The sequence below is a fragment of the Nelumbo lutea genome, chromosome 1, assembly GCF_056320005.1.
Source record: "Nelumbo lutea isolate HS-2025 chromosome 1, American lotus-T2T, whole genome shotgun sequence".
NCBI lineage: Eukaryota > Viridiplantae > Streptophyta > Magnoliopsida > Proteales > Nelumbonaceae > Nelumbo > Nelumbo lutea.
In genome coordinates, this window is record NC_142684.1 from 57,241,334 (window position 1) to 57,268,205 (window position 26,872).

The 26,872-nt window shown below is 38.7% G+C and overlaps 1 protein-coding gene across 2 annotated transcripts in view; it reads right to left on the minus strand.

The window, feature by feature from the left end:
• Positions 1-26,872, minus strand: part of NOV (Histidine kinase-, DNA gyrase B-, and HSP90-like ATPase family protein) — a 75,714-nt gene that overhangs the window by 18,467 nt on the left and 30,375 nt on the right. For both annotated transcript variants that reach the window (XM_088963574.1, XM_088963573.1), the window contains exons 5-6: positions 22,938-23,115; positions 6,207-7,960 (exon numbers count right to left, since the gene is read on the minus strand). In XM_088963574.1, the coding sequence (XP_088819700.1) occupies positions 6,207-7,960; positions 22,938-23,115 (1,932 nt within the window). The remainder of the gene's footprint in view (positions 1-6,206; positions 7,961-22,937; positions 23,116-26,872) is intronic.

Here is a 26,872-nt window from a genome sequence, read left to right on the forward strand (position 1 = left end):
GTAACTCTATATAATATTATTTTGAAAGCCCTTTGGTTGTTCAGTATGAAGCTTAGTTTCTATCTAATTTTCTTGTCATAAGAATTTTCCATGTACAAGGTAAGAAACCAGAAAATTAAGTGCTCACTTCCAATCAAAAGAAACTACAAAATTTCTCAAGTATGTACCTTGAATCAAAGTGGCTGGTGATGGAAATCAATATATACATGCTTAGTGTGAGGAAAAGAAAAATAGGAGATAAAGCAACAAAGACCAAAACTGACAAAAATTCTGGAATTTGTGCATATAAAGCAAGCATGCCAACAGGTGTTCTATCAAATCTGTTAGAACATTTGTCATTTTTCTTTGAGAGCAACATAATAAAATCACCTTTCATTATAAATAATACTCCTGCCAATTAAACAATCAAGTCAAAAGCCTGAATCTCTTTCTTTCTCCCTTCTCCTTTCTTCTTCTCTCTCTTTCTCTCTACTCTCTACTCTCATCATTTTTTATCAGTCTAAAACATTTTTTTATCAGTAAACATGTTTGACAAGAGTTAAACCCATGACCTCTACACTCTCTTCATCACTCCTTGATTGGTTTATCCTGTCAAATTCTACTTGGTATCAGACCATATAAGATTTCTTTTTTTTTTTTTTTTGACAAGTGAGCATATAAGATTTTTGATTGGCTGATCATGACACACTTCCAAGAGCCTGACATCAGAGGCAACACAGATGGCATCAGAAGTCATACAGACTGACTGTACAATTTGATATTTTTATATATTTTACAGTTGGAAAATCAAAACTGTTAGAATCAGCAGTTAGGAGTATTCTAGTCTTTCTACATTGTTATATTAAGAGGTGTTTTGTCTATTTTGTTTCAGTTTAAGTGATGTGTCTCATACTTAATTAGGGGCACAAGTGTCTTTCCCTCTCTCCCACTATCTCTTTCTTTGTGTTTCTTCTCCTTTCTCTTTCAACCTGGGGCTCAAACCAGTGTTAATCAAATTGTTAACATTGCATCAGAGCCTTGGTAGTAATCCCAGAAATTTTTCCATCACCTCCAGCATATTGTTTTTTATGAGAACTCATCAGTCACTTGAAGAATCAGGGAGAGGCTACAAAGGACCTATCGTTTTTCTGTGTAGGAGGTATTCATGCCTCCAGTGGTTGCCGGAGTTGTTGTTTCAGTGGGTTACTAGAAACCCTCTACTTGATGACTCAAAGAGGGAATATTAGTGAATAGATTGATTGCATCTATTTTCTTGTGTGGTGATTTAATCAATTGATGCAGTGGAATCTAGACCTATTTAGATGGCCATCCAGCAGGCATGTGTAACAGGTGAGTCTCTTTGTGTTTCTTGTTGTTGAAAGTTGGAGATAGTGGTAAATCTTGTTGCTGAAATCTGTGACAGTAGATGTTTCAGCAATAACTGATTACTAGTAGTGTGGTTAGGTATTATGGCTGAAGATTTTCTTTCTTTTCTAAACCCATGGCAACGATAGGAGAGAATAGTGATAAAAAATCAAGTGTTACAATTCCCCCTGACCTGACTACCTAAATGTGCAAATGACATTTATCAAATTAAATGGTGAGAATTATGTGCCTTGGGCCAAGTCAGTAGAGGTCTAGGTCTTCCTTAGAACTAAGAAGAAGGTGATACATGTGAGAGATGAAAAACCTTCAAGTATGCAAAGCTTGTTCAGTTCCACTCCAGTGTGGGGTTTAAAGAAGAGAGGTAAAATTTTGTGGAGATGTGCTAGAGCTGCTATTTGTTGGATGGTCTGGGAAGAAAGAAATCAAAGTTTATTTCATGACAAAGAAAAAGGCAAGGAAGCCCTCATAGAAATTGTTTATGTTAGGGTGGCACATTGGGTCAAGTCTTTGAAGCTTTTTGAAGTCTATTCAGTAGGACACATCATTAGAAACTTGGAAGAAGTGGCTCGGTCAGCTCCTATGTCTAAGAACATAGTGCTATTAGACCTGTTTGGACTCCAACAGAATTGAACTTCGACGGTAGCAGTGAAGGTAATCCAGGTCCTTCAGGCATAGGTGGTATTTTCAAGGATGAAGAAGGTCGAATTATCGCTATGTTCTCAGGATCTATAGGCTAGGGGGATTCTCTGAGAGCTGAAATTCTGGCAGTTCTAGAAGGAGTAAAAAGAGCTAAGCAGTTGAATATTAGTAAGCTGCTGGTGGAAGGAGACTCTCAACCGACTGTTAGTTGGTTGCAGAAGGAAGAGTCTAGCCTGTGGAAGTTCTCAAATGAAAGAAAGAAATTCAAGCAGCTAACTCAGAATATGATTGTAAAGGTTCAATGGGCCAAGAGGAGCACTAATTCCATGGCTGACACCTTGGTTAAACAGGGGGTGGGAAGATCTAATTTCTTTTGGGCTATATTGTAATAGGTGTTTTCAGTTTTGTAAGTGAGGGTTAAGATATCTTACCCCTCCAATCTGGTTGTAATTTCCATATATTTTTAATAAAATTACTGTTATTGATCAAAAAAAAAAACCTCAGTTGAATCTCAAGGGCATGGTGAGTGCAAATAAGAAGATGCACAGACAATGGCATGGTTGTGGAATAGAGAAGTTACTTACCAGATGGAAAAGTAGAGGGGTTGAAGGCTTAATTGGTTTCTAAGGGTTACTCACAGTTGTATACAATAGATTATACAAAGACATTCTGTCCTGTTGCTAAGATTGAATCAGTTTAGGTTCTGATATCTTTAGCAGCTACGTATGACTAGCCCTTGTTTCAGCTCAACATCAAGAATGCCTTCTTACATGGTGACCTTCTTGATGAGATTTATATGGAGCAACTACCAGGGTTTATTGCTCAAGGCAATTCCTAGGCTGAAACAGTCTCCATATTCTTGGTTTGGAAATTTTAGTGAAGTGATAAAAGACTTTGGTATGATAGAGTGTTAGGTTGATCACTCAATATTCAGCTATGATTCTGAAGCTGGGAAGATTTTGTTGGTGGAATATGTAGATGACATTGTTAAAACTGATAGTGATAGGTTGGGAATTGACAGATTTAAGGCCTTTCTTCATGATCACTTCCAAACGAAAGATCTTGGCAAACTAAAGTATTTTTTGGGTATAGAAGTTGCAACGTCAAAGCATCGCATCAATTTGTGCCAAAGGAAGTATGTGCTTGACTTGTTAGAGGAGACAGGACTGTTAGGTGCCAAACCAGCTAGAATACCCATGGAGCCAAATGTCAAATTATGTATTGATACATATGAAGAATTTGATAATCCTAGGAGGTAAAAATGATGACTGAGCAAGTTAAACTATCTAATTATTACCTAGATAGATATCTCTTTTGCAATTAGTGTGGTTAGCTAGTTTATGTAGAACCCTCGGGTTCCCCATTGGAATGCAATTCTAAGAGTTGTGTGGTTTTTTAGGGGAGCTCCAAGTCATGGGTACAAAGCCTGCGGGAAGTCTTGAAATAGAAGGTTACATAGATGCAGATTGGGCTAGCTCAATATCTTATAAAAAATCTACTATTGGGCATTGTACCTTTCTTGGATGGAATTTAACTACATGAAAGAGCAAGAAGCAATGCTGAAGCTGATAGAGCCATGGCACATACCGCTTGTGCGTTAGGGTACTAAGTTAATAGCCCTATGAAGTTGTAATGTGACAACCAAGCTGCAACTCACATCTCATCTAATCCAGTCTTCCGTGAGAGAACAAAGCACATAGAGGTCGACTACACTTTACAAGAGTAAGTGCTTAGTAGAGTGGTAACATGTGAACTCAGGAAGTCAGTGGGCAGATTTGTTTAACAAAAGGTTGAGTCGAGGAAGAGTTGATTACATATGTAATAAGCTAGGACTATATAACATATACTCACCACCTTGAAGGGGAGTGTTAGAGGTGGCAGTCAAGGGTGTTCTATTCTTTATACATTGTTTTATTAAGAGGTGTTTTTTTCTATTATATATGACATGTGCTTCACAAACCCATCAATAAAGATCTGGTCAGCTGAGAGAAGAATTAAACTCTCTCTAACAGTTACTCACTCTCCTTCCCTCCCTCCTTCGCTCTCTTCTAACCAAGGTCTGAAACCAGTGTTAATTTTACTGTTAACAGAAACAAAATCAGATTTGGAATTTTCAGTTTGTACCATGAGTTGCTTTAGTTTGACTGCACAGGACTAGTTGCCCTTGATTCAGAAGACATTTTGGAACCTAATGAAATTGGTTTTGTGTTTTTCTAAGATTAGATGAATATTCTATGAATTTTTATTCTTCCTGCAATATTGTCGCCCAGAACTTTTTGTTCTCTGTTTGAACTGTTATTGAAATTATTGAGGTACAGGAATGTGGAGGAGATTTTATGCAAACTTCCTATACCATTTTAAGATTCCTTTGTCAGACTCGAAGCAGTTAAAAACAGGTTAAAGGGTTGATTATCACAATTTCAGATCGGTCATTGGTTTCCTTATGCCATGTCACCTGTGTAGGGGGACAGAAGCAGGATTTTCTGTTGTTTTTGTGGTGAAAACAATTTCATCTCTTCTCTGATTTGCATAATGGCTGCATTTGGAGGTGAAAATAAAAACAATATAAGATTCCCTAATATACAAATTACCAGAGTCCGATTGAATGGGACAAACATTTAAGAATGGTTCCAAACTTCCAATCGGCTAAGCAGTGCATTGGAGACAGAGAAATGAATTATACTATAGGCAGGGGAAACAGCCCAAGGTTGAAGATCCTTCTTACTCTGGGTGGGAATAAGATAATTTGATGGTAATGCCATGGCTTGACAGTTCCATGGAGCCCCATATTAATGGAAATTACCTTTTTCCCCACAGTAGTAGAAATTACCTATTCTATCAGGACTGGGGGTTTTAAGGAAATAGAAAGGAGATATTTGTGCAATGTTCTCAGGACCGATAGGGGAAGGGGATTTCACAAGAGCAGAGCTAATAGGGGTAGTGTATGGGATGCAAAAGACTACGGAACAGGGAGTGGAAAAAAATTGTAATTCAAGGAGATTCAAAAAATTGTGATATGTTGACTGATGAAAATAGAGTAAATTTTGTTTGTGTTCAGAAATGAGATTAATAAGTTCAAGTGGATCACAAGAGACATGCAGTTGAAGATACAGTGGATACAAAGATTGGCAGATTGCCTGGCTGACCATCTCACAAAACAGGGAGTATATGAATATCATATCATCTTTTTAAGATACCTTGTAAAATTGTATGGGGGGAAGGGGGGAGACATATTCCTTGTGTAATAACAGGCATAATCCTTGTCAGCCACTTGAATTTTTTGACTTCATTACTGTAGCACCACATAGTATCCTCAGGGTTCTTCAACCACCCAACCACCACCTTGGAATCCCCTTCAATAATAACTGTCCTACAACCAGTTGTTTTGTAAATTGCTCTCCTTTTAGAGCTGCTAACAGCTCTGCTCTGACTGAATCCCCAAATCCCAAGGGACCTGAATAGAGAAGTACAATTTCTCCAGCCTCATTTCTCAGGACCCCCCGCCCCCATTCCAGAGCGCCCTGGATTGCACTTAGTTCATAGTTGTGCTGTATAAATATTTATTTGTTCAATCAGGGAGGTAAAGTGTGAACGTCCAGTCTAAACTATTCATTAATTAAACATACACAAAGTTTATTGGTCAAAGTTTTAAGAAGATATGGTACACCATCATGCACTGGTACACATTAACAATAAAAAATGGATAGAACAACCAAACAATCTAGATTACTAGTTCCACTTGACAAGGGGCACCAAAGAGCCAATAAGGGCTTTGACAGAACTGGAATCAATTGGCAACTTTCTTCTTCTGAAAATAAGATTCCCAATAAGCTAGCAAATACTACATACCATAGACTGTCATTCAATAAAATGACATGTTGGCCAAGAACCTTTCTTTCTTAATATCTAAAGGCATTAATATTTCTATTAAAATTTGGCAACTGGTCAAGTAAAATCCATCTGTACAAAGACTGCTTTACATGATAAATTGAATCAGATAAGATCTAGTCATGGTTAAAAACAATTTCTTATAATGAGGAATTTTAAAAATCAATAATTGAAAAAGGAATGCATCATTCATAAGCATACCATCAGCAAATCTAGATAGCCTATTTTTTCCAATCATAAAATCAACATTCTATTTTTGCCAGGCTATAATTTCTTATCAAGCATTCCAAAAGGAAAATAGATGGTACAATTACCAGCTCAAGAAGAAAATGAGAATCCTGTGAATACAACTCTTGTGAAAGACAGTGGAGGGCTCTCCCTAGGCGAGCATGCTGCTTCTGCAATATGCTACTCTCGGCAGCTGTAAGACTTGAGTTTAACCCAAATTCCTCACGCCTAATAATCTCAATAACAAGGCTTGCATCCTCTTCACCATTTTCTGATAAAATTTGTGCACAACCTTTGCCTGACGTATCATTAGATACTCTATTGATTTGTTCCTCATCATGGATTTCAAAACATGTTTTATTATGTGCATCTTCCTCAACAGCGACCATAATTTCCCCTTTCGAAGAGAACTGACCCATTGATGAATCTGGTGCATAATTTGAATTCATGTTAAATGCAGGACTTGCATCTTTGAAGGTAGAAGTGTGAGAGGAAAGTAAGTCAACAATATTTGTTGAACAAAATGCATGGTAATCTTCAATCCATTCCAAAATACCAAGTGACAACCCCAGGTCATGAAGCATGAGACGCTGATCAATATTCTTGCATTCATGTAAAATAGCTAAAGCAGCATTCTTGGTTACAGACCTTAATCCTAAGAACAATATATCAACACCAAGACTGCGAAACTCTGAAGGTAGGTAACTAAGACATTCAAGGATGAATCTAGAAGCAACTGGAATTGCTTTATTCAGATTGCTTAGATTTTCAAATAATTCATTACTTGGCAATCTATTCACATCACCACCTGTAAGATTAACCAAAAGTTGGTTGCTTAGGCTGCCTACATCAAGAATTTGTTCTCTCAGGGATGTCTCATGAATACTAAGATCTCCACGACCTTTTGATTCTATGGAATCCACAGAATTTTTTATCATTACTTCAATTGCACGCTGTGCATGGCATTTTAAAAGGGACATAGGAATATGTTTTTGCCCACCATATAATGCAACCAAAGACAACAACTTTACTGCTGTTTGAAAAGAGGAACCTTGTAGCAAAGCTTCCAGAAACTCATCAACCGTCGCTGAATGATCAATCCTGATTACCTTTGAATCTCTTGTCACTAAACACATCAAATCTTTTGTATCAACTTCACTTAACAACCATTCGATGAAGGGACCAAGTGAGGGAGCAAATACATGGTCCCAATGTGACCATGATTGTAAATCTGACAACATTGGCGCCTTAAGCAAGCATTCTACCGCAGCAGTAGTTTCTGTTGAATGTTTCCCATTTAGAACCAATGAGTCTCCTACAGAGCCCGTCCCCAACAACACTACAGAAAATAAAACACAGCTGGAAGTGGCAATACTCATCTTCTTACTTAAGCTTTCTAACAAATCTGCTGAGGGTTCATTTCCCGTAATCTCAAAACAGATTGATGGGAACTGCTTCTTCAGAAACATGCATATGTGTTGCTTGCTTATAAGATGATTCTCCCCCAAGCTAGTAACAGCTTGTGATAGTAAAGCAACTAGCTGATTCTTAAGCATTGAAACCTCCAAAGAAGACTTTTGACTGATGTCTAGAGTCAAACTTCTGCACAATTCATTAGGAAGCAATGAAGCATGTCTTTCTAAGAAAATCAGAAAGTCCCCATAGCCGATGGAATCAAATTCCTTGACAGAAAACTGCTCCGTCAACCATAACTCACAATTGCGAAGTTTTCTCAAGCATAACAGTTGACTTTCTAAAGGCATTTTTCCTTCTATTGGAATATCATGATCAAGCTCAAAAAACAAAGCAACTTTCTTCATAACATCCTCAACAGTAATGCCTGCAAAATGTGTTAGCCTATAAGGTAAACCACAATTTACAGGGGCATGTACAATGATTTAATTAAGACTAGAATAGAATAAAACCAGAATTATATCAGATAAATGATGGTAGATGTGGGCAACTTCTAAGTGGAAGAAAGAAATATTAAGTGCATCCAAAATCAGATTCTATCCAACTATAAGATTATGTGTATTGGATTGCAAAATGGACAAGCTCAAAATACAAAGCTTTTTCACAGCATCCTCAACAGTAGCACCAGAAAAATACATCGGATAAATTACAGGAGGGAATGTGATGAGGACCAGAACTTGGTGCAATGGTGAAATCACAAACCAACAAACATGAAGACTGGATAGCAAGAACAAACATTGGGTAATAGCTCTTACGAAATGAAATATGATACAGAAATATAACTTGAACATATAAGAAGATTTTAGCCAAAACTGACAGAAAAACATCAGCCTTGCATCCAGCAGAAGAATCCATAAAAAGGAAAAGGCATTAAGTGCTTCCATAAAAACATCAGCCTTGTATACAGTAGTACAACCTGTCCAACTCAAAGATTATGCATCTACATACAAGGTTCCAAATATCGACACAGCCGGCGTATCGGCCTTGTCGGTACTTTTTTTTTAGTTATATTTTTTTTTTCAAAACTGGTTCAGAGGGGTCGGTTTAAGGCCCGGCTACCCTCTGAACCAGTGGCTGACCCGATACAACCCCTGGAGGGGCATATCGGTAAGCCATCGGCATGATACATATCGGCCGATATGGGCCGATACGTATCAATACTTTGAACCTTGTGTACATAAGCATGCAAATATCTATTAAAATATGTAGATTAAGACATTAAATATGATAAAACAAGTATGGATTCTGTCCAACTAGGTTAAGTCACTAACCCCTATATGAATGCAGTGCAATACCATATCCAAAGTTTTCTTCTCTCTTGAGCTCCTGATTTATGTCTATTAGCTTGTAAACACCTTTCATGATTATCCTGGTTTCTTTTTAAATTCCTGAATAAACCAGCATTGGGTGATGATATGGTGCATGAAGAATAGAGAGCCTCCTCACTTACCCAATCTTTTTTATACAATAAAGTAACAGAACAAAATTACTAATACAGTGCAATTACATGGCCAATTGGACAATGATCGGGATGCTGAAGTTGCTGCCAAATTTACAAGGACGTTCCCTTGGAGGCCATTAATGCAATCCTCCCTCAGTTTCTTCCCTTTATTGGGCATAATGTTCACTTGGGTAGCTTGGATAAAATTTTGAGAATATAAGTGATTGAATCTGTTGAAGATTAATTAGTTTTATGATGTTTTTCTGAGTAAATGTTTTATGTTAGTTGTTAGATAGGAGGTGGGGACCATAGTAGTTATGTGAGTCCAAATTCTATTATGTTTTTGAGTGTTATATATGCTGTTTTATGTTATGCCGCCCTATATGGGCATAGTTGTCTTTGTATTGTTCTATTATTTTGGTATAAATAATAAGTGAAGGGGGCGGCCAGATTATTGCTCTCTTTTCTTTTCAACTTCTCTTCTTCTCTACTTCTCCTTCTCTCTTCAAGAAACTACTTTCTTTCATATTTTTTAATTCAGCAGATTCCTACTTGTTGGAAGGACTTGGTGTGTGATTATTGCAAGAAGCCTAAGCATACCAGGGACACTTGTTGGAAACTTCATCCAAATCTTATGCCTGCTCGGATAAGAAACAATAAGGGAAATGCAAAACTAGCCACTACAGGAGACTCTTCAATCCCTCTCTCCCAAACTGATTGAGAATCCATTGCAGTAGCAGCATTGAGAACAGAATTGGAGAGGTTTGGACAACTTATGAGTAAGAAATACCCAGCTCTAGCCTTCTAGATGGACAACAGAATGCAGGAGCCAACTACACCACTTCCTTTGCACATACAGGTAGTTCATATGCAACTGCAAATCTTGCATCCACTTCAGGTAAGGAGGGACCTCCCTAGATTATTGACTCAAGAACATCTGAGCATTAATGCCCCTACCATTTTCAGTTCCTATCAGTTGTGCTCTAGTAGAGACAAAGTCTCTACGGTAGATGGTTCACATATGCCCATTGCTGGGAAGGGGACAGTTAGAGTGGCCAATGATATAACTCTGTCTTCTATTTTACATGTCCCTAGTCTTCATACCAACCTACTGTCTGTTAGTTCTTTGACAAAAAAATTGAATTGTTCTATGACCTTTCTTCCTAGTAATTGTGTTTTGCAGGATCTGGAGTCAAAGAAGATAATTGGGAGTGGTCGTGAGGTGAATGGAGTCTACCTTCTGGATGAGATTCTGAGACATCAGGACCATCATGTTAGCAGCAGCAGTAGTAGTGGGTTAGAGTCAATGAACTAGATTATGCTTTGGCACAATTGCTTGGGACATCTTTCATTTAGTTCTTTGAAATGTCTTTTCCCAAAGTTGTTTGAGTTTGTTCAATTATCTATTTTGGAGTGTGAGAGTTGTCAGTTAGGAAAGCATTGTAAATAGTTTTTTAAACCAAGTAATAAATGAAGTGTTGCTTTTAATATTGTTCACATTGATGTATGGGGGCCATATCAAATCCCTTCCATGGGAGGATTCCGTTACTTTCTCTTGTTTGTGGATGATTATACAGAATATTCTTGGATATATTTGATGAGATCACGTGATGAGGTTCCTAACTTAGTACGACAATTCCACCAGATGGTTCTCACACAATTTGGAGTGAGAACTAAGGCTTTTAGATCAGATAATGCCAGAGAGTACTTTGAGAAGGACATGACCACGTATCTCTTAGAACATGGTGTATTTCATCAGAGCAGTTGTGCATATACACCGCAACAGAATGGAGTTGCTGAGAGGAAAAACAGACACATTGTGGAGGTGGCAATGAATCTTATGGTGTGTGCTTCAGTTCCTGTGCAGTTCTGGGGAGATTCAGTTCTTACAGCCGTGCATTTGATTAACCGTGTTCCTTCACGGACTTTGGGGTTTAAGGTGCCATTTAGCCTTCTTGTTCCAGTTGGAGAGATATTTCATATACCTCTGAGGGTTTTTGGTTGTGTTTCTTCTATTCACATTCTTGGCCCTCATTGCAAGAAATTGGATCCTAAGGCCAAGAAATGTGTTTTTCTTGGGTATGATCAGAACCAAAAGGGGTATTGCTGTTAAACCCAGTGTCGAGCAGATTTATCACTATGGATGTAACCTTTTATGAATCCACATTCTTCTTCTCGAGTGGTTCTCTTCAGGGCGAGAGTTTTGGGAGAACTCACAATCTGTTCCTCTACCTGTTTCTGTGGTGCCTCCATCAGTTCAGCCATCATCTGCACCATCAGTTCGGCCAACGTCTACATCAGTTCAGCTAGCACATACACCTCCAGTTTCATTACCTCAGCCACTACGAGCAGCCTTACAGCAATATCAACACCGACAGATGATGGTTGACTCCACACATCCTCAACCCACACCACTCTCTGTCAGTCCTTCTGAAACTCCAGATTCGGTAGATACAGTTCTAGGTATTCCTCTTGAGCCTGAGCCTATTATGTTTTCTGATGATAATGTTTCTATCCCTAACACCATTGTTGCAGCTGATCCCACTGACCTTGATCTTCCCATTGCACTTCGTAAGGAGAAGAGAAAGTGTACAGCCCACTGCATTTCACACCATCTTTCCTATAGTGCCTTATCACCCTCCTACTGTGCTTTTCTTTCTTCCCTGGATTCTGTATCTATACCAAGGAATGTTATTGAGGCTCTCTCCAAACCTGAGTGGAAAACATCCATGCAAGATAAGATGGATGCTTTGGTCAAAAACCAAATTTGGGAAATAGTTGATCTCCCCCAAGACAAGGAGACAATCGGATGTCGATGGCTATTCACAGTGAAGTATAAGGCCGATGGCAAGATAGAGAGGTACAAGGCAAGGTTGGTAGCAAAAGGGTATACTCAGACCTATGGTGTTGATTATTTGGAAACCTTTGCACCTGTAGCTCAGATGAGTTCAGTTCGTATCCTTTTATCTCTAACAGCCACCTATTCATGGCCCTTGTTCCAGCTTGATGTCAAAAATGCTTTCCTCAATGGTGACTTACAAGAGGAGGTATATATGGACATTCCAGCAGACTTTTATGAAAATGTTGGTAAAGGAAAGGTGTGCAGACTCAGAAAATCTCTGTATGGACTAAAACAATCACCAAGGGCTTGGTTTGACAGGTTCAGAGGGGCACTCATCCGTTTTGGATACACATAGACACAGTCTGATCACACCCTCTTTGTGAAGAGGAGAGATGCTTTGGTGTCAATTCTGATTGTGTATGTGGATGATATAGTGGTGACAGGAAATGATCTAGAGGAGATTGATGATCTCAAAAAATCATTGCAGCAAGAATTTGAGATCAAAGATCTTGGTGAGCTCAAATACTTCTTAGGGATTGAAGTTGCAAGTTCCAAGCATGGGATCTTCATTTCACAGAGAAAGTATGTACTTGACTTACTGCGAGAGACTGGGAAGTTGGGGACCAAACCAGCAGACACTCTTATTGATCCAAATCATAGAATTAATGGTGTGGATGGTGAATTGGTAAAGGATGTGGGGAGATATCAAAGAATGGTGTGCCGACTGCTGTATTTGTGTATGACACGACTAAACATTTCTTATGTTGTTAGTGTTGTGAGTCATTTCATGCATGCACTTTGGGTTTAGCACTAGGAAGCTATTGAGAGAATAATTGCATATCTGAAAAAGCACCCTGACAGAGGCATTCTTTCCTCAAATCATGAGAATCTGAAGCTACAATCCTATACAGATGCAGAATGGGTAGGATGCTTAGATGATAGGAGGTCTACATCAGGAGTGTGTACCTTTGTAGGTGGAAACTTGATCTCCTGGAAGAGTAAGAAGTAAGCGGTTGTGGCAGGGTCAAGTGCAGAGGCTGAGTATAGATCTATGGCTCATGGTGTCTTAGAACTTCTTTGGGTTAGATCTCTTTTGAGTGAGATTGGGGTGAAAGCAGAGGAACCTATGATGTTATACTGTGACAATCAGGCTGCAACCAATATTGCCCACAACCCAATTCAGCATGATAGAACAAAACACATTGAATTTGATAGACACTTTATAAGAGAAAGGGTAGCAACCGGAGAAGTTTGTTTGCCTTATGTCTCTTTAGAGTTGCAGCTGGCTGATGTTCTTACGAAAGGGGTGGCAAAGAATAAGCTTGAACATGATCTATGCAAGTTGGGAATGTGTGACATTTACTCCCAACTTAAGGGGGAGTGTTGAAGATTAATTAGTTTTATGATGTTTTTCTGAGTAGATATTTTATGTTAGTTGTTAGATAGGAGGTGGGGACCACAATAGTTATGTGAGTCCAAATTTTATTATGTTTTTGAGTGTTATATATGCTGTTTTGTGTTATGCCGCCCCATAAGGGCATAGTTGTCTTTGTATTGTTCTATTATTTTAGTATAAATTATAAGTGAAGGGGGCAACCAGATTATTGCTCTCTTTTCTTTTCAACTTCTCTTCTTCTCCTTATCTCTTCCTTCTCTCTTCAAGAGACTACTTTCTTTCATATTTTTTAATTCAGCGATTCCTACTGGATCCAATCCCCCTGAAAGACCATTTTCCTTCCCTTTTTAGTTATTTCCCTCTTTATTTCTGCTATAGTGGGCTGGCTTTATGGGCCTTAAACTTTTTTTTTTCTCTTATGTTCTTTGGGTCAGCCACCTAACTAGGGGAACTCATGTAATTTCCCCTTTATTTTATTTCAGCATAGATATATAAGGGAGTGAGAGAGTGAAGATTTAGCTCTCTTCTTTTCCTCTTTTCTTCCACCTTCTTCCTTCTTTCTGCTGAACAGCCTCTTCTTTCTTCTTCCTTCTTATTTTTTTCTTGTTATATAATCAAAATACTATTGGCCTGGTTTTCTTCTTGGTATCAGAGCAGGTTTCCACTTCCTATTTTTCTTTTTCTTGGTCCCAAACACATTGTGTATGGAGAAGCTTCTGATGAATTGAAATTGATGTTGCCCAGTTAGGGGGTTTTCTGGAGAATATTTATTACCTACTTAGATTGAGACCCCAGGCAGATTCTTAGAGATTTTTCCCGGAAACCCTTGTTGACAGAAGAAATCGGACTAAGGGGTTTAGAGACAGTTTGAAGCTGGTGCTTGGGGCTTAAAAGGGAGTTTACTTAAGTATTTAGAGATCAACTCTAGTTGGAGAAGTTTCTGGAGTCCCTAGTAGGAGCGGCCACAAGTTCTTTCTTTATCTCATTTTCTCTCATTCTGCCAAGTGTTGTGAAACCCTAGTTTTTTGTTGCAAAAAAGCTCAGGTTGGTGTTTTTTTAATTAGTAGTATCTTATTTTTATCTTCGTTTGCTTCCATTTGATCAATTGAGCATATTGGAGGTGAGAAAAAATACCCTACAAACTCCAAATGTGGCTAGGGGTTCGTAGAGAATCTTTGTGGGGAGGTGACTACTATGGAGCTAGACAAGACAAACTATTTGGAATGGTATCAATGAATAAAACTTCATGTTTGTAATAGAGGAAAATGGAGGTATATCATTAGGAGTAAGGCAAAACCAGTGTTTTAAAAGGTGTGGGAGGTGTACGCTTGAAGGCGCACCCTCCAGGCGAGGCACTCCCAAAATGCCATGAAGTGTATGCCAAAGGTGCTGACACCTCTGAGGCGTATGCCTCAAGTGCAATAGGCGTACGCCTCATGCGCTTTTTTCATGATGTGTGCTTGAGGCACACGCTGATACGCCTCATGCACACCTCATATAAAAAGACTGAAAATTGAAAAAAATAAAAAAAATAAAAGAGGAAAGGGAAGGAAAAGAAGAGGAAAGAAAGAGAAGAAAAAAAGAGAAAGGGAAGGGGAGAAAAGACAAGGGGAAAGAAAGTGAAGCCCCCCAGAACCCCCCACCCCTCGCCCCCCTTCAACAAGACCCCACTTTCAACTAGTTCTATGCATCTTTCTTCTTCTTAATATAAAAGATTTTTATTAAAAATAAAGAAAAAATGAGATCCCCCCTTCCTCTTCCTTCTTCCTCTTGACCCCCCTCCTCTTAAGAAGGCTTACACCTCCTTGTGTTCGGGAGGCTTACGCCTCTTACGTTCTAAACTACGCCTCATGCCTCTAGGTAATGGAATGCCTCACGTCACGCCTCCGCGTTTTAAAACATTGGGAAAAACCCGATGAGGATGGTCTTACCCATGAGAAGTGGATGCAGGAAAATTATACTGTTGTAGGTTGGTTGGTGAATTTTGTGCAACCTCATATCAGTCAACACTACTTGTGGATAGAGACTACGAAGGAGGTATGGGATATTTTTAAGAGAGACCTACTTACAAAAGTTAAATGTTACTAGGACCTATAAATTGAAGAACGATGTGAACAATTTGAGATAGGAGGAGAAGCCCTTAGTTGTGTATTTCTTAATATTGAAGTCTATATGGCAGAGGAGAGGGGTGCACAAAATATGTTGAAACCCATACGCAAGTTGAGGTGAGGGACCGGGTGTTTGAGTTCTAACTGGGCTCAATCGTAAGTATGATATAATCAGACAAAATGCGTTAGCTAAGGATGAGGTGACTCTTTCTCAATCTTATGCTATGGTCAGAAGTGAGGAAAGCAATAGATGACTTCAGAATGTGGAGGCCCCAGTAGAACACTTCGCTAATCTTGGGACGAAGCAAAAGGTGATCACTGAGAGAAAAGAGGTTGTGTGTGAATACTACAAGAATCTAAAGCAAAAAAACACCTGCTAGAAGTTACACCTAGAGCTACTACCTCCAAGATTCAAGAATAAGAATAAGAAATAGTAGTAGTAGTAATAATAATAATAATAATAATAATGACAGAAAGAGTGTGAATGGGAAAGGAGGCAAGGCTAATGTAGACACCTCCTCTGATTGTGAGAAGGGGCAATGTGATGAGAAGCCTATAGGGGGACAACAGAAATATGGCCACATCATCAGTCATCTGAAATCTACTTCTTCAGCTTCTGCTCCACCTAGAAACGGCTCCACCTCTACATATGCTCACTCAAGTATTCGTGCTACTATGAATTATGCCTCTACCCTAGGTAATCATAGGATCCCCGAGTCTATTGCTTATAACCTTGTGACAAGAGTATCCACTTTATTCTCTACTTACCAAACTCCCCTACTTTGACCTTTGTTCTTCATATACCTAAACTTAATACTAACCTACTTTTAGTTAGTAATTTGACTAAGTCTCTGAAGTGCAACGTAACCTTTTTCCCTTCTTATTGTGTTTTTCAAGACATAAAATCTTAGAAGGTGATTGGGAGTGGCCATGAGGCGAATGGGATATATCTGTTAGACATGTTTCAGCATAACCGAGTACAACCTCAAAAATCAGCTTTTGGATCAACAGTTTCAGAGTCGGATAGTCGTGTCATGTTATGTCACCACCGTCTGGGTCATCTTTCTTTTTCTTCATTAAAGCTTTTGTTTCCTACACTGTTTGAAGGAGTCAAGTTATCAAGTCTACAATGTGAGTCCTAAGAGTTTTCAAAACATTATAGAAATTATTATCCTACAAGTAATAAAAGATACATTGTTCCTTTTAACATTATTCAATCTGATGTGTAGGGCCCTCTTTATCTACCTTGTATGGTAGGCTATAAATATTTTATTTTCTTCATTTATGACTTTTCTCGCTACACTTGGTTGTATCTTATGTATTCACGTGTTGAAATGCCCAAACTTATTCAATAGTTTCATGAATGTGTGCTTACCTAGTTTGACACTTGAATCAAAATATTTTGGTTAGACAATGCTAAGGAATATTTTAAAAGGAATCTTACCACTTATTTAGAGAAGTTTGGGGTTGTTCACCAAAGCTCTTCTTCTCGCACTCCTGAGCAAAATCGGGTAGGAAAGTGAAAGAATCGACACATTGTGGAAGGTACTAGAAGCATTATTTTTGCTTCCCATGTCCCTATAAGGTTTTGGGGTGATGCAGTGAAGACAATTTATCTTATTAATTGCATGCCTTCCAGGGTTTTGAGGTACAAACCTCCCTTCAGTGTTCTCTTCCAAACCTTGAAGTGTTATCCATTCCTTTGCGAGTCTTTGGGTGCAGGTGCATAGTTGTCAAGGCAACAAGGCACCCTTGGAGGCTCACCTCGCCTAGTCGCCAAGCAATTTTGTATACGGTGTAATAAAATACTTTTATATTGTTATTTTTTTAGATTATAATTATAAAATAGACATTATTAAACAAAAATATTCATCTTTTGTGTTTATAAACTAATTTCTTTTTAAGATTCTCTTATTTGTTAGGGTTTAATCAGCACAAGCATTGCTAACTGCTGTATTGAACCCATAAAGACTTCAGAATCTGATCCAAAAAGTAAGGGAAGAAGTGAAGAACTTAAAATTTTGTTTAATCAACACATTTCTTCTTCCACATCTTCCACCTTTTCTTTTCTTCTTTTCCTTAACAAAAGTAGGGGTTCAGCCCCTATATTTTTTGAATTTTCTTTTCTTTCTTCTTTTTTTTCTCATAAATATGTTGATTTTCTAGACTTAAACATGAAGTTTATAATTTTCTTATAAAAATTATGGATAGTTATTAAAGAAAGATGATCATGGAACCTAGGGAACTACCCTAGGATATGTAGTTTTTACTTAAAAAAATCCATCGCCTAGGCAACTAGGGGACAAGGTCCCCCCTGCCACCTAGGCCCTAGCCTCACCTTGTCACCTTGAAAACCGTGCACATGCTATGTTCATATTCCTAATTCCCAAATACATAAGTTTGAACCCAAATCCAAGAAGTGCATTTTTCTAGGGTATGCCTCCACACAAAAGGGTTATTGATGCTTTGATCCCAGCACCCAGTTTGTTTCTATGGATGAAACTTTTTGTAGAGTCAATTCCTTCTTATAGACACTCTTCTGAGGGGGAGCCCTCTAGTGAGTTGTTTGCCTCTCCCCTACCCTTACCAGCTCCTGTTGACTCTTGTACTAGCCCTTCTTCAGCTAATTTGGCTCCTGTTGACTCTTCCGGATCCCCCATTCCTACACCTCCACCACCTCCTCCTAGTCCTCCTATGTTCGCTACTGCTCCGGTTCTTCAAAGGTGGTACCAACGACAAAGACTAAGGCATGATCAGCTTGTTCCCCCATATCCAGTGAACCTTCGGCACTTCAAGTCACTGAAGAGAAAACAGGTCCTACAGAATCATCACCATTACCTTCACTCTCAGACCTTAACCTACCCATTGTTGTAAGAAAAGGTAAACGAAAATGTATTGCTCACTGCATTTCAAAACACCTCTCCTACAGTTTATTGTCCCCTTCCTACTATTCCTTTTTAGCTTCCATTTCATCCCAACCTATCCCTAAGAGTGTTTTAGAAGCCTTGTCTAAGCCAAAATGTAGGGATGAGAACTGAGATAGAAGCACATCATAAGAACAATACTTGGGATATTGTAAACTTACCTACTAGAAAGGAGCCTATCGGTTGTAAAGGGGTTTAAACTATAAAGTATCATGCTAATGGATAGATTGAGAGGTATAAAGCCCGCCTTGTTGCAAAAGGGTATATTGGGATATTGTAAACTTACCTACTAGGAAGGAGCCTATCGGTTGTAAAGGGGTTTAAACTATAAAGTATCATACTAATGGATAGATTGAGAGGTATAAAGCCCGCCTTGTTGCAAAAGGGTATACTCAAGTTTATGGGATTGATTATACAGTCACATTTTCTCTGGTGGCTAAGATGACATCTAAGAGAATTTTGTTGTCTTTAGTAGTGAGTTATGACTGGCCTCTATATTAGTTTGATATCAAAAATGCCTTCTTGAATGGTGACTTGACAGAAGAGGTGTATATGTCCCTTCCCCCTGGAATGTATGGTAAGGAGATGTCAAGTAACATGTGTAAATGCCTTCTTAGGCAGTCTCCCCATGCTTGGTCATATGAAGTTAGAGGCATATACTGATGCTGATTGTGTAGGTAGTATAGATGATATGCAATCCATATCTGATTATTATGCCATGGTGGCTGGGAATATTGTCTCATTGAGTAAGAAGTAGTCTGTTATTGCTCGATCTTCATTGAGGCAGAGTTGTTGTGGCTCGGATCTCTCCTAAAAGAGATGAGAATTGATCATGATGGGTCGTTGATGTTGTATTGTGATAATCAGGCCGCCATTAGCATTGCCCATGACCCGGTTTAACATGACAGAATCAAACACAGTAAGGTAGACAGACATTTCATACAAGAGAGAGAGAGAGAGAGAGAGAGTGGTTTCATGGGAAGTATGTCTCCCTTTCAACTCCTTAGAGGAACAACTAGCAAATATTTTGACCAAGAGAGTAGAGTGCCTAAACTTCAACACAATATAAGCAAGTTAAGCATGATTGACATCTATGCCCAGCTTGAAGGGGAGTGTAGAGAGATTGGGCTGAATGGACCTTAGTTTGTTTAGTTATTTTGCTCTTCATTTCTAACGTAGTGGGCTGGTCTTATGGGCATTAAACCATTTTTAGTTCTTATGTTCTTTGGGTCAACTGCCTAACTAGGGGCACCCATTTAATTTCCCCTTTATTTTTGTTGATAGTTTCGATAAATTGTGTAGTCTATAATGGTAGTTATTGATTATTTATTGTTTAGAAAGGAAGTGGGGACCACAGCACTCTTGTTGGGTCCTTTTTGAGCAGTTATTTTAATTGTTTTATGCTGTTTTATGTGTTAACCACCCTGTAAGGGCATATAGATCTTGTGTACTTGATTATTTTAGACTATAAAAATATTGAAGAGGGCGGCCAGCATTATTGCTCTCTTTTGTCTCTCAAATCTCTTCTCCTCCTTTTCTCCTTTCTTCTCTTCTTCTTCAAGAAATATTCTTTTCTTTTACAGATCTTTATTTCAGAACCTTTCTACTTGGTATCAGAGCTCGGCTAGGGTTTCTTGGAGTTTTTTCCATGCAGTCCTAGATCAGCCAATTGCATGAGGAGATAAAGGGTTGATCAGTCTACTTTAAATTGCCCAATTATTGCAATTTTTGGTGTGATCTAGTCATCAAGAGGGTGATCTATGATTTGGCATCAAAATCAGGAAGAAATAGAGTGCAAGGAAGAGTCCTAGTCAAGTTGGACACTTCAATTTTGATCTGATAATGGGCGCTCAGGTATTGTTGGACTTCTCTAGGTATTCTATAGGAGACGGTTAGGTTTCTAGAATTTTCTAGGCCTTTTGGAGTGGCCAATTCACTTTTCTCTCCGATGAGAGAGAGTGGGAGGAGAGAGATTTCTCACCACATAGGGTTTTCCTCTTCCAAAAAAGTTTGTTTCCTTTGTGTAAGATTGATTTGATCTTGGAGGCTCTCTACCTAATTATTTTCTGCTTTTGAACTGTTTGAAGTAAAATGGACAGTTGGAGTACCAAGCAAAAGTCCATTGGTAACATGGGTCTGAGTATTGGAGGTAGTAGTGATATTTTTAGGTCTAGAATATTACTACAGTGAAGTTTGATGGTACAAATTATCTAGACTGGGCACAATCAGCCAAGATGGCCATTGGTGCTCATGGGAAACTAGGGTACATCACTAAGGAGGAGAAGAAACTTGATACAAATCCCTTCCAGTGGGTATAGGAGAATTACATGGTGATGACTTGGCTATGTAACTCTATGTTACCTCGCATTGGTAAAAATTTTTTGTGGGTTAATACTGCAAAGGAGAACTGGAATGGAGTGACTGAAACCTATTCTCAAAACAAAATGTAGCTAGATATTAGTTAAGGAATCAGGTGATTAATACAAAACAAGGAGATAGTCCTCTAGCCACTTATTTCTTCATGCTGAAAACTCTTTGGTAGGAGATCGACCACTTAGAAACTGTGGTTTGGGAGAGTATGAATGATGCAGTAACCTATCAGTTGGTTGGGCTAAACCCTGAATTCGACATTGCCAGGCAACATCTCCTTTCTAGAGAAAGTGTGACTCTTTCTCAAGCTTATGCATTTGTCTATAGCAAGAGTTTGAGATCAAGGATCTAGGTGAACTGAAATACTTTCTGGGAATTTTCATCTCTCGAAGAAAGAATGTGTTGGATTTACTATAGGAGACTAGGAAGCTAGGAACTAAACCAGCTGATACTCCTATTGATCCAAATCATAGAATTAATGCTTTGGATGGTGAGTTAGTTAAGGATGTAGGAAGATATCAGAGACTGGTAGGCCAACTACTATATTTATGTATGACACGTACAGACGTCTCCTATGTTGTTAGTGTTGTGAGTCAGTATATGCATGTTCCTCGAGTTCAGCACTAGGAAGCTATTAAGAGGATAATTGCAAACCTAAAGAAGCATCCTAGCAGAGGGATTCTTTTCTCATACCATGAAAGATTAATGCTGGAATCCTACATAGATGTAGATTGGGCAGGTTGCTTAGATAACAGGAGATCTACATCAAGGGTATGCACCTTTGTGGAAGGAAACTTGGTCTCATGGAAGAGTAAAAAACAGTCAGTTGTGGCTAGATCAAGTGCAGAGGCTGAATATAGATCTATGGCTCATGGTGTTTCAGAACTACTTTAGGTGAGATCTCTACTGAGTGAGATTGGAATAAAAGCTACTTAGATCCACTCAAGTCTGATAGCCAATTTCGGACCCTTTCCTCTTCTAGATCCTTCTCTTGTATTCTTGTGCTTCTTTCTTCAAGGCCCTAGCCTATCCTTTGCCTCCACTGCAGCTATTTCCAATGACAGAGTCTTGGGGGAGACCAATTCCTCCAAAAGTAGTTTTTAATTGAGAACCATGAGAAAATTAGTACTTGTGACTCGCTATAGAAAAGGAACCCCACTCCTATTTATCTCCTCATTGGTGTGTTCTCTGCAAAGCAAATAGTGAATCATGTTTTCACTTACCCATCTCCTTTCCATTTGACACTAGCAGTTGGGAATAATTCCTTGCTTTTGTTTGGTTGCAGGTGGTCTCTTCCATCCAACGTGACAGGATTTTGTGCTCCCTCTTCATTTGTTTGGCCAAAGAAGAGAGATACAATCATGTGGAGAAGCCCAAGAGCTACAGTAGCTGGGGCACTATAGGAGGAGAAATGCAAGAACTTTTAGAGAGAGGACCAAAGAAACCTTGAGTGAATGTACAACTATCAAAGTAATTCACTAGCTAAAATCATTGGATTTATTCTTGAACTTCTCAATGGATGACCTCATGAAGAGGTAGTACAAAGTGGCCCTTACACCAACTTTGGAATCCAAGACTTGTAGCTTCTAGAACAACATGATGGCTACATTAAAGTCAACTTTAATGGAAGAAGCAAAACAAACCCAAGCCCTTAAGGTGTAGGAGGTGTTTTCCAAAATGAGTCAGGCCATGTGTTGGCACCCTTCTCAGGTCCGATTGGCCCTAATGACTCATTGAGGGCTGAATTTTTGGTAATTTTTTAAGGGGTAAATAGAACAAAGGAGCTGAATGTACACAAATTGATTATTGAAGGAGACTCACGGTTGTTGTAAGTGGCTACTATACAAGGGAAATGGTTTGTGGATATACAAAAATCAGTTCAAAAAGTTTAAATGGATAACCAGGGGAATGAATATTAAAACCGAATGAGTGCAAAGGACAATGAATAGCATGGCTGACACTATGGCAAAACAAGGGGTTGAGGAATCAAAAGTTTTGATCTCAGTTGTAAAGAACTTGGGTAGTGGAGATAAGCTGTTTTATCTACAACTGATTTCTATATACTTGTAATTCTCTTTTAAACTCTTAATGAAATTTTCAGTTATTGATCAAAAGAAATTACTAATACAGTGGTATAGATGATGTTTCCTTCAAAGCAATCAAGTACAGCAAAAACTAATGCATGACCTACAAAAAGAAAAAGACCAAGAAAATAATAATGCTGGTTTGACCAAGCAAATTTTCTATGGTGAAAAAGCATTACTGCATCCAAGTTTAGGAACGAGCTCATTGATTGATGCAGCAGCTTGTTCAGCAGGCCCAACATCTATACTTTCAGGCTCATTAGATGGATCAGAAATTGGCGTGACAAATCCCTGCTGACCAATGGCTTGGAAAGTATCGTAGAGACTATCCCATATTCCATTCTTAATAGATGCCACCTGCGATTAATAACAATGGGAACAAAATTACTATCACCCATGTGACCACTGACCAGTTAATCCTTTTTAACCATTAATGCACCAGTTGCTTCAATACAATATGTATACCAAAAGCTCAAAAATGAAGAATGTATAGAACTATTTTTACCAACCAAAAGATGCAATAGTATTAATAACAAAGGACATACCTATTAAGGAGTGGACAGGAAGCTACTTATTAATGAAAACTGCAGAAAGAGTTACTATGAGAAATTAAAGTAGTGGAGAGGAAGTACCATCTAGAGAAATGGGATTGGATATGTAGGGACAAGAGGGGAAGTTTGGGAATTAGAAGAGTTAAGTTGTTTAACAAAGCATTACTAGGAAAGTGGTTATGGAGGTTTGAAAGGAAAGCCCTGTGGAGGAAAGTAGTGGCGTGTAAATATGGGGTGATGGGGTTTGCGTGGGATACTAAGGAAGTGAAGTCTTCTTATAGAGTTTGTGTGTGGAAAGGAATAATGAGTTTTCAGTCAGCCTTTCTTGAATGTCTCCTTCAAGGTTGGGAATTGTACGACAATTAAATTTTAGGATAATTATCAAAAAAGTAATAAATTTTTGGGAAGATGATTGGGCAGAGATTGGAAAATTCTGTGATTTTTGCTCGTTTGCCTACCATGAGAGTAAACATCAAGGTAAAGATAGCGTGGAGCTGCCTATTAGGAAGTGTGGAAAGAAAGAAATAGAAGAATAATTGAAGACAAGGTTTGAGAAAGGGATCAGATTGCTCTTTTATGTAGGAAAAGGATTATGGATTGGGTTCTTAATCTCCTGGTTTTTAAGGAGTATCAAAAGATACTGGTGTTATTTTTTCGTCTCTTCTTGAGTTGGATTCAAGCAGTAAGTCTTGTCTTTTCGTTTCTCTTTTTGACTATTTTGTAAGATGTTGGAGGTGATTCCTCGTCACCCTTGCTGATGTACTATTCTTTTTATTAATAAAATTTTCTTTTTTTATTTACTTCCAAAAAAAGGAAAAATCAAACAGGAAAACACAAATAATAAAACGGTCAATGAAAAGGAAAAAAATACAACATAAATTACAATGACAAAACCAAAATTAAAAACGCAAAGAACTAATCCATGACACAAGGGACCCAACCAACTTAAACCTACCACTCACTCCTGGACAAGCTATCAGCTAGAGTATGCCGATAATCATCTGAACAAGATGTCACTTAGGATAACAAAGATCTAGTTTCTATAATGTGACATCAAGATGCCATTGCCCATCTAACTCATCAATCCTCCACCCCAGGACCATTTGGAAGTTTCCATATCCCTCCACTCCCTCGCTTCTAAAGAGGACAGCAGTCTAAGCTTGTAAAGGAGGGAAACGATCTTGGTATAAATGACATCACCATGCTCAACAGGACTTGCGCAAACCAAAATAACTATTCTAGTCCTGATATCTAAATACCTCACCAACCACATAGGGAGCAATTTACAAGCAAGCAACCTTCAAAGTTGAGTTCCACAACTCCTTGGGGTAAGGAGAACAAAACAGAAATGACAGTCTGTCCATGAACTCTTGAGCTTGCTATAGACTGCCACCCATTAGCAATTAATTCAGTGTACAAGTAGAAACATACCTTGTCAAAATTTTATCATAGCTCTTCACATAGACTCTGGAATCATCTCTTGTCAAAACCCAACTATATTTCTCTACATAAATATTTCCTATCCTAGGTCAATGATAGAAGATTGTGAGAAAAGGCCAAAACCCCCACTAAGGACTCCAACAACCATAGAGAACCAAAGAGAAACACAAAGTGCTTCCAAATGTCTGGCACATAGGTACAAGAGATGAATGGTGTGTTGTGCTGTACTGCTGTAGAAGGTGGTCGGCCATCTAGAAGGTTACAGGACTGGTGAGAACTGCCAACCCACTGAAGTACTACAGTTTAGTGAAGATTACATTCTTTTTCTCTGAAAGACAAGTAAAATAAAATTTATTGAAAGAAAAAAAAAAAAGAAAATACAAGAAAGGTGACCAGAAGTCACCTAAGAGAATAAATAAATCCACCTAACACCCAACCACCATCCAACACCAAACCCTCTACATCACAACCAAAAGAAACACACCAAAAAGTGAAACTCTCCAATCCAAAAGACAAGCAAAAAAACATCTGAAAAAACCCTAACACATTCCCATTCATATGAGCTTCAAAACTAGAATTCAACAGACGAACCTCCTAACCAACCTAAGAAAACATATACCAAACCCCCAGTAAATGACAGAACCCAAAAACATCTACATGCTGAGCTCCAGCTTATAATCATAATAAGCAAGACTCTACCTAATTACTCAGCTTCTCCAATGGCTTTGTTAAAATTCAGGTCTGCCTTGGAGTTCTGCTTGTCTGAGATCAGTTATAGAAGAAGAAAGGTGAGAGAGAGAGAGAGAAAGAGAGGAGAGAGAATTCTGGTTCGAACTGAAAGAGTCAACATGGCTTCTCCCAGTTGGCCAGGAAGTATTTATATTATTATTAAAACATAACTGAAAAGACCTATGTGCCCTTACTTAAGTTAAGAGCACTTGTTCCAACACACCATTACAGATCAGCAACATTAATCTAGGTATAAAGACAGAAATACCCCTACGCTAACACTCCCCCTCAAGCTGGTGAGTATATAATCATATACTCCCAGCTTGTTACATATATAGTCCACTCTTCCCCGACTCAAGCCTTTTGTAAATAAGTCAGCCCACTGATTTCCTGTATTAACACGTGTAGTGTCTAGCTCTCCATTCAGCACATTCTCCCTCACAAAGTGACAGTCAACCTCAATGTGCTTGGTTCTTTCATGTAACACTGGATTAGAGGAGATATGAACTGCTACCTGATTATCACAATAGAGCTTCATTGGAGTGTTAATGGTGTACCCTACTTCCTGTAGAAGGTTCCTTAGCCACACTAATTCACAAGTGGTGTGCGCCATAACCCAATATTCTGCTTCTGCATTGCTTCCATGTCACCAGGTTACCTCCCAGAAACATGCAATAGCCTGTAGTAGACCGCCTATCAGACATAGAATCGACCCAATCAGCATCAGAATACCCTTCTATTTCAAGTTTTCCTCCACTCTTATATATCAAACTGCGACCCGAAGCCCCTTTTAGATACTTCACAATTCTCAGCACTGCAATCCAATGAGGAATAAGAGGCTTTTGCAACCCAATATTCTGCTTTTGCATTGCTTCCATGTCACCAGGTTACCTCCCAGAAACATGCAATAGCCTGTAGTAGACCGCCTATCAGACATAGAATCGACCCAATCAGCATCAGAATACCCTTCTATTTCAAGTTTTCCTCCACTCTTATATATCAGACTGCGACCCGAAGCCCCTTTTAGATACTTCACAATTCTCAGCACTGCAATCCAATGAGGAATAAGAGGTTTTTGCATGAACTGGCTTACCACACTGACCGCAAATGAGATGTTTGATCTGGTAATGGTTAGGTAGTTCAGTTTGCCCACAAGTCGTCGGTATCTGCTAGGGTCTTCAAACACTTCACCCATATCACTGCTTAGCTTGGTGTTTGTGTACATGGGTGTTTCAGCTGGTTTGGCACCCAACAAGCATGTTTCTTCCAGCAAATCAAGCACACACTTCCTCTAGCACAAGTTAATACCATACTTGGATCTCGCTACCTCTATCCCCAAGAAGTATTTCAGCTAACCCAGGTCCTTTGTCTGAAAGTGATCCTACAGATAAGTC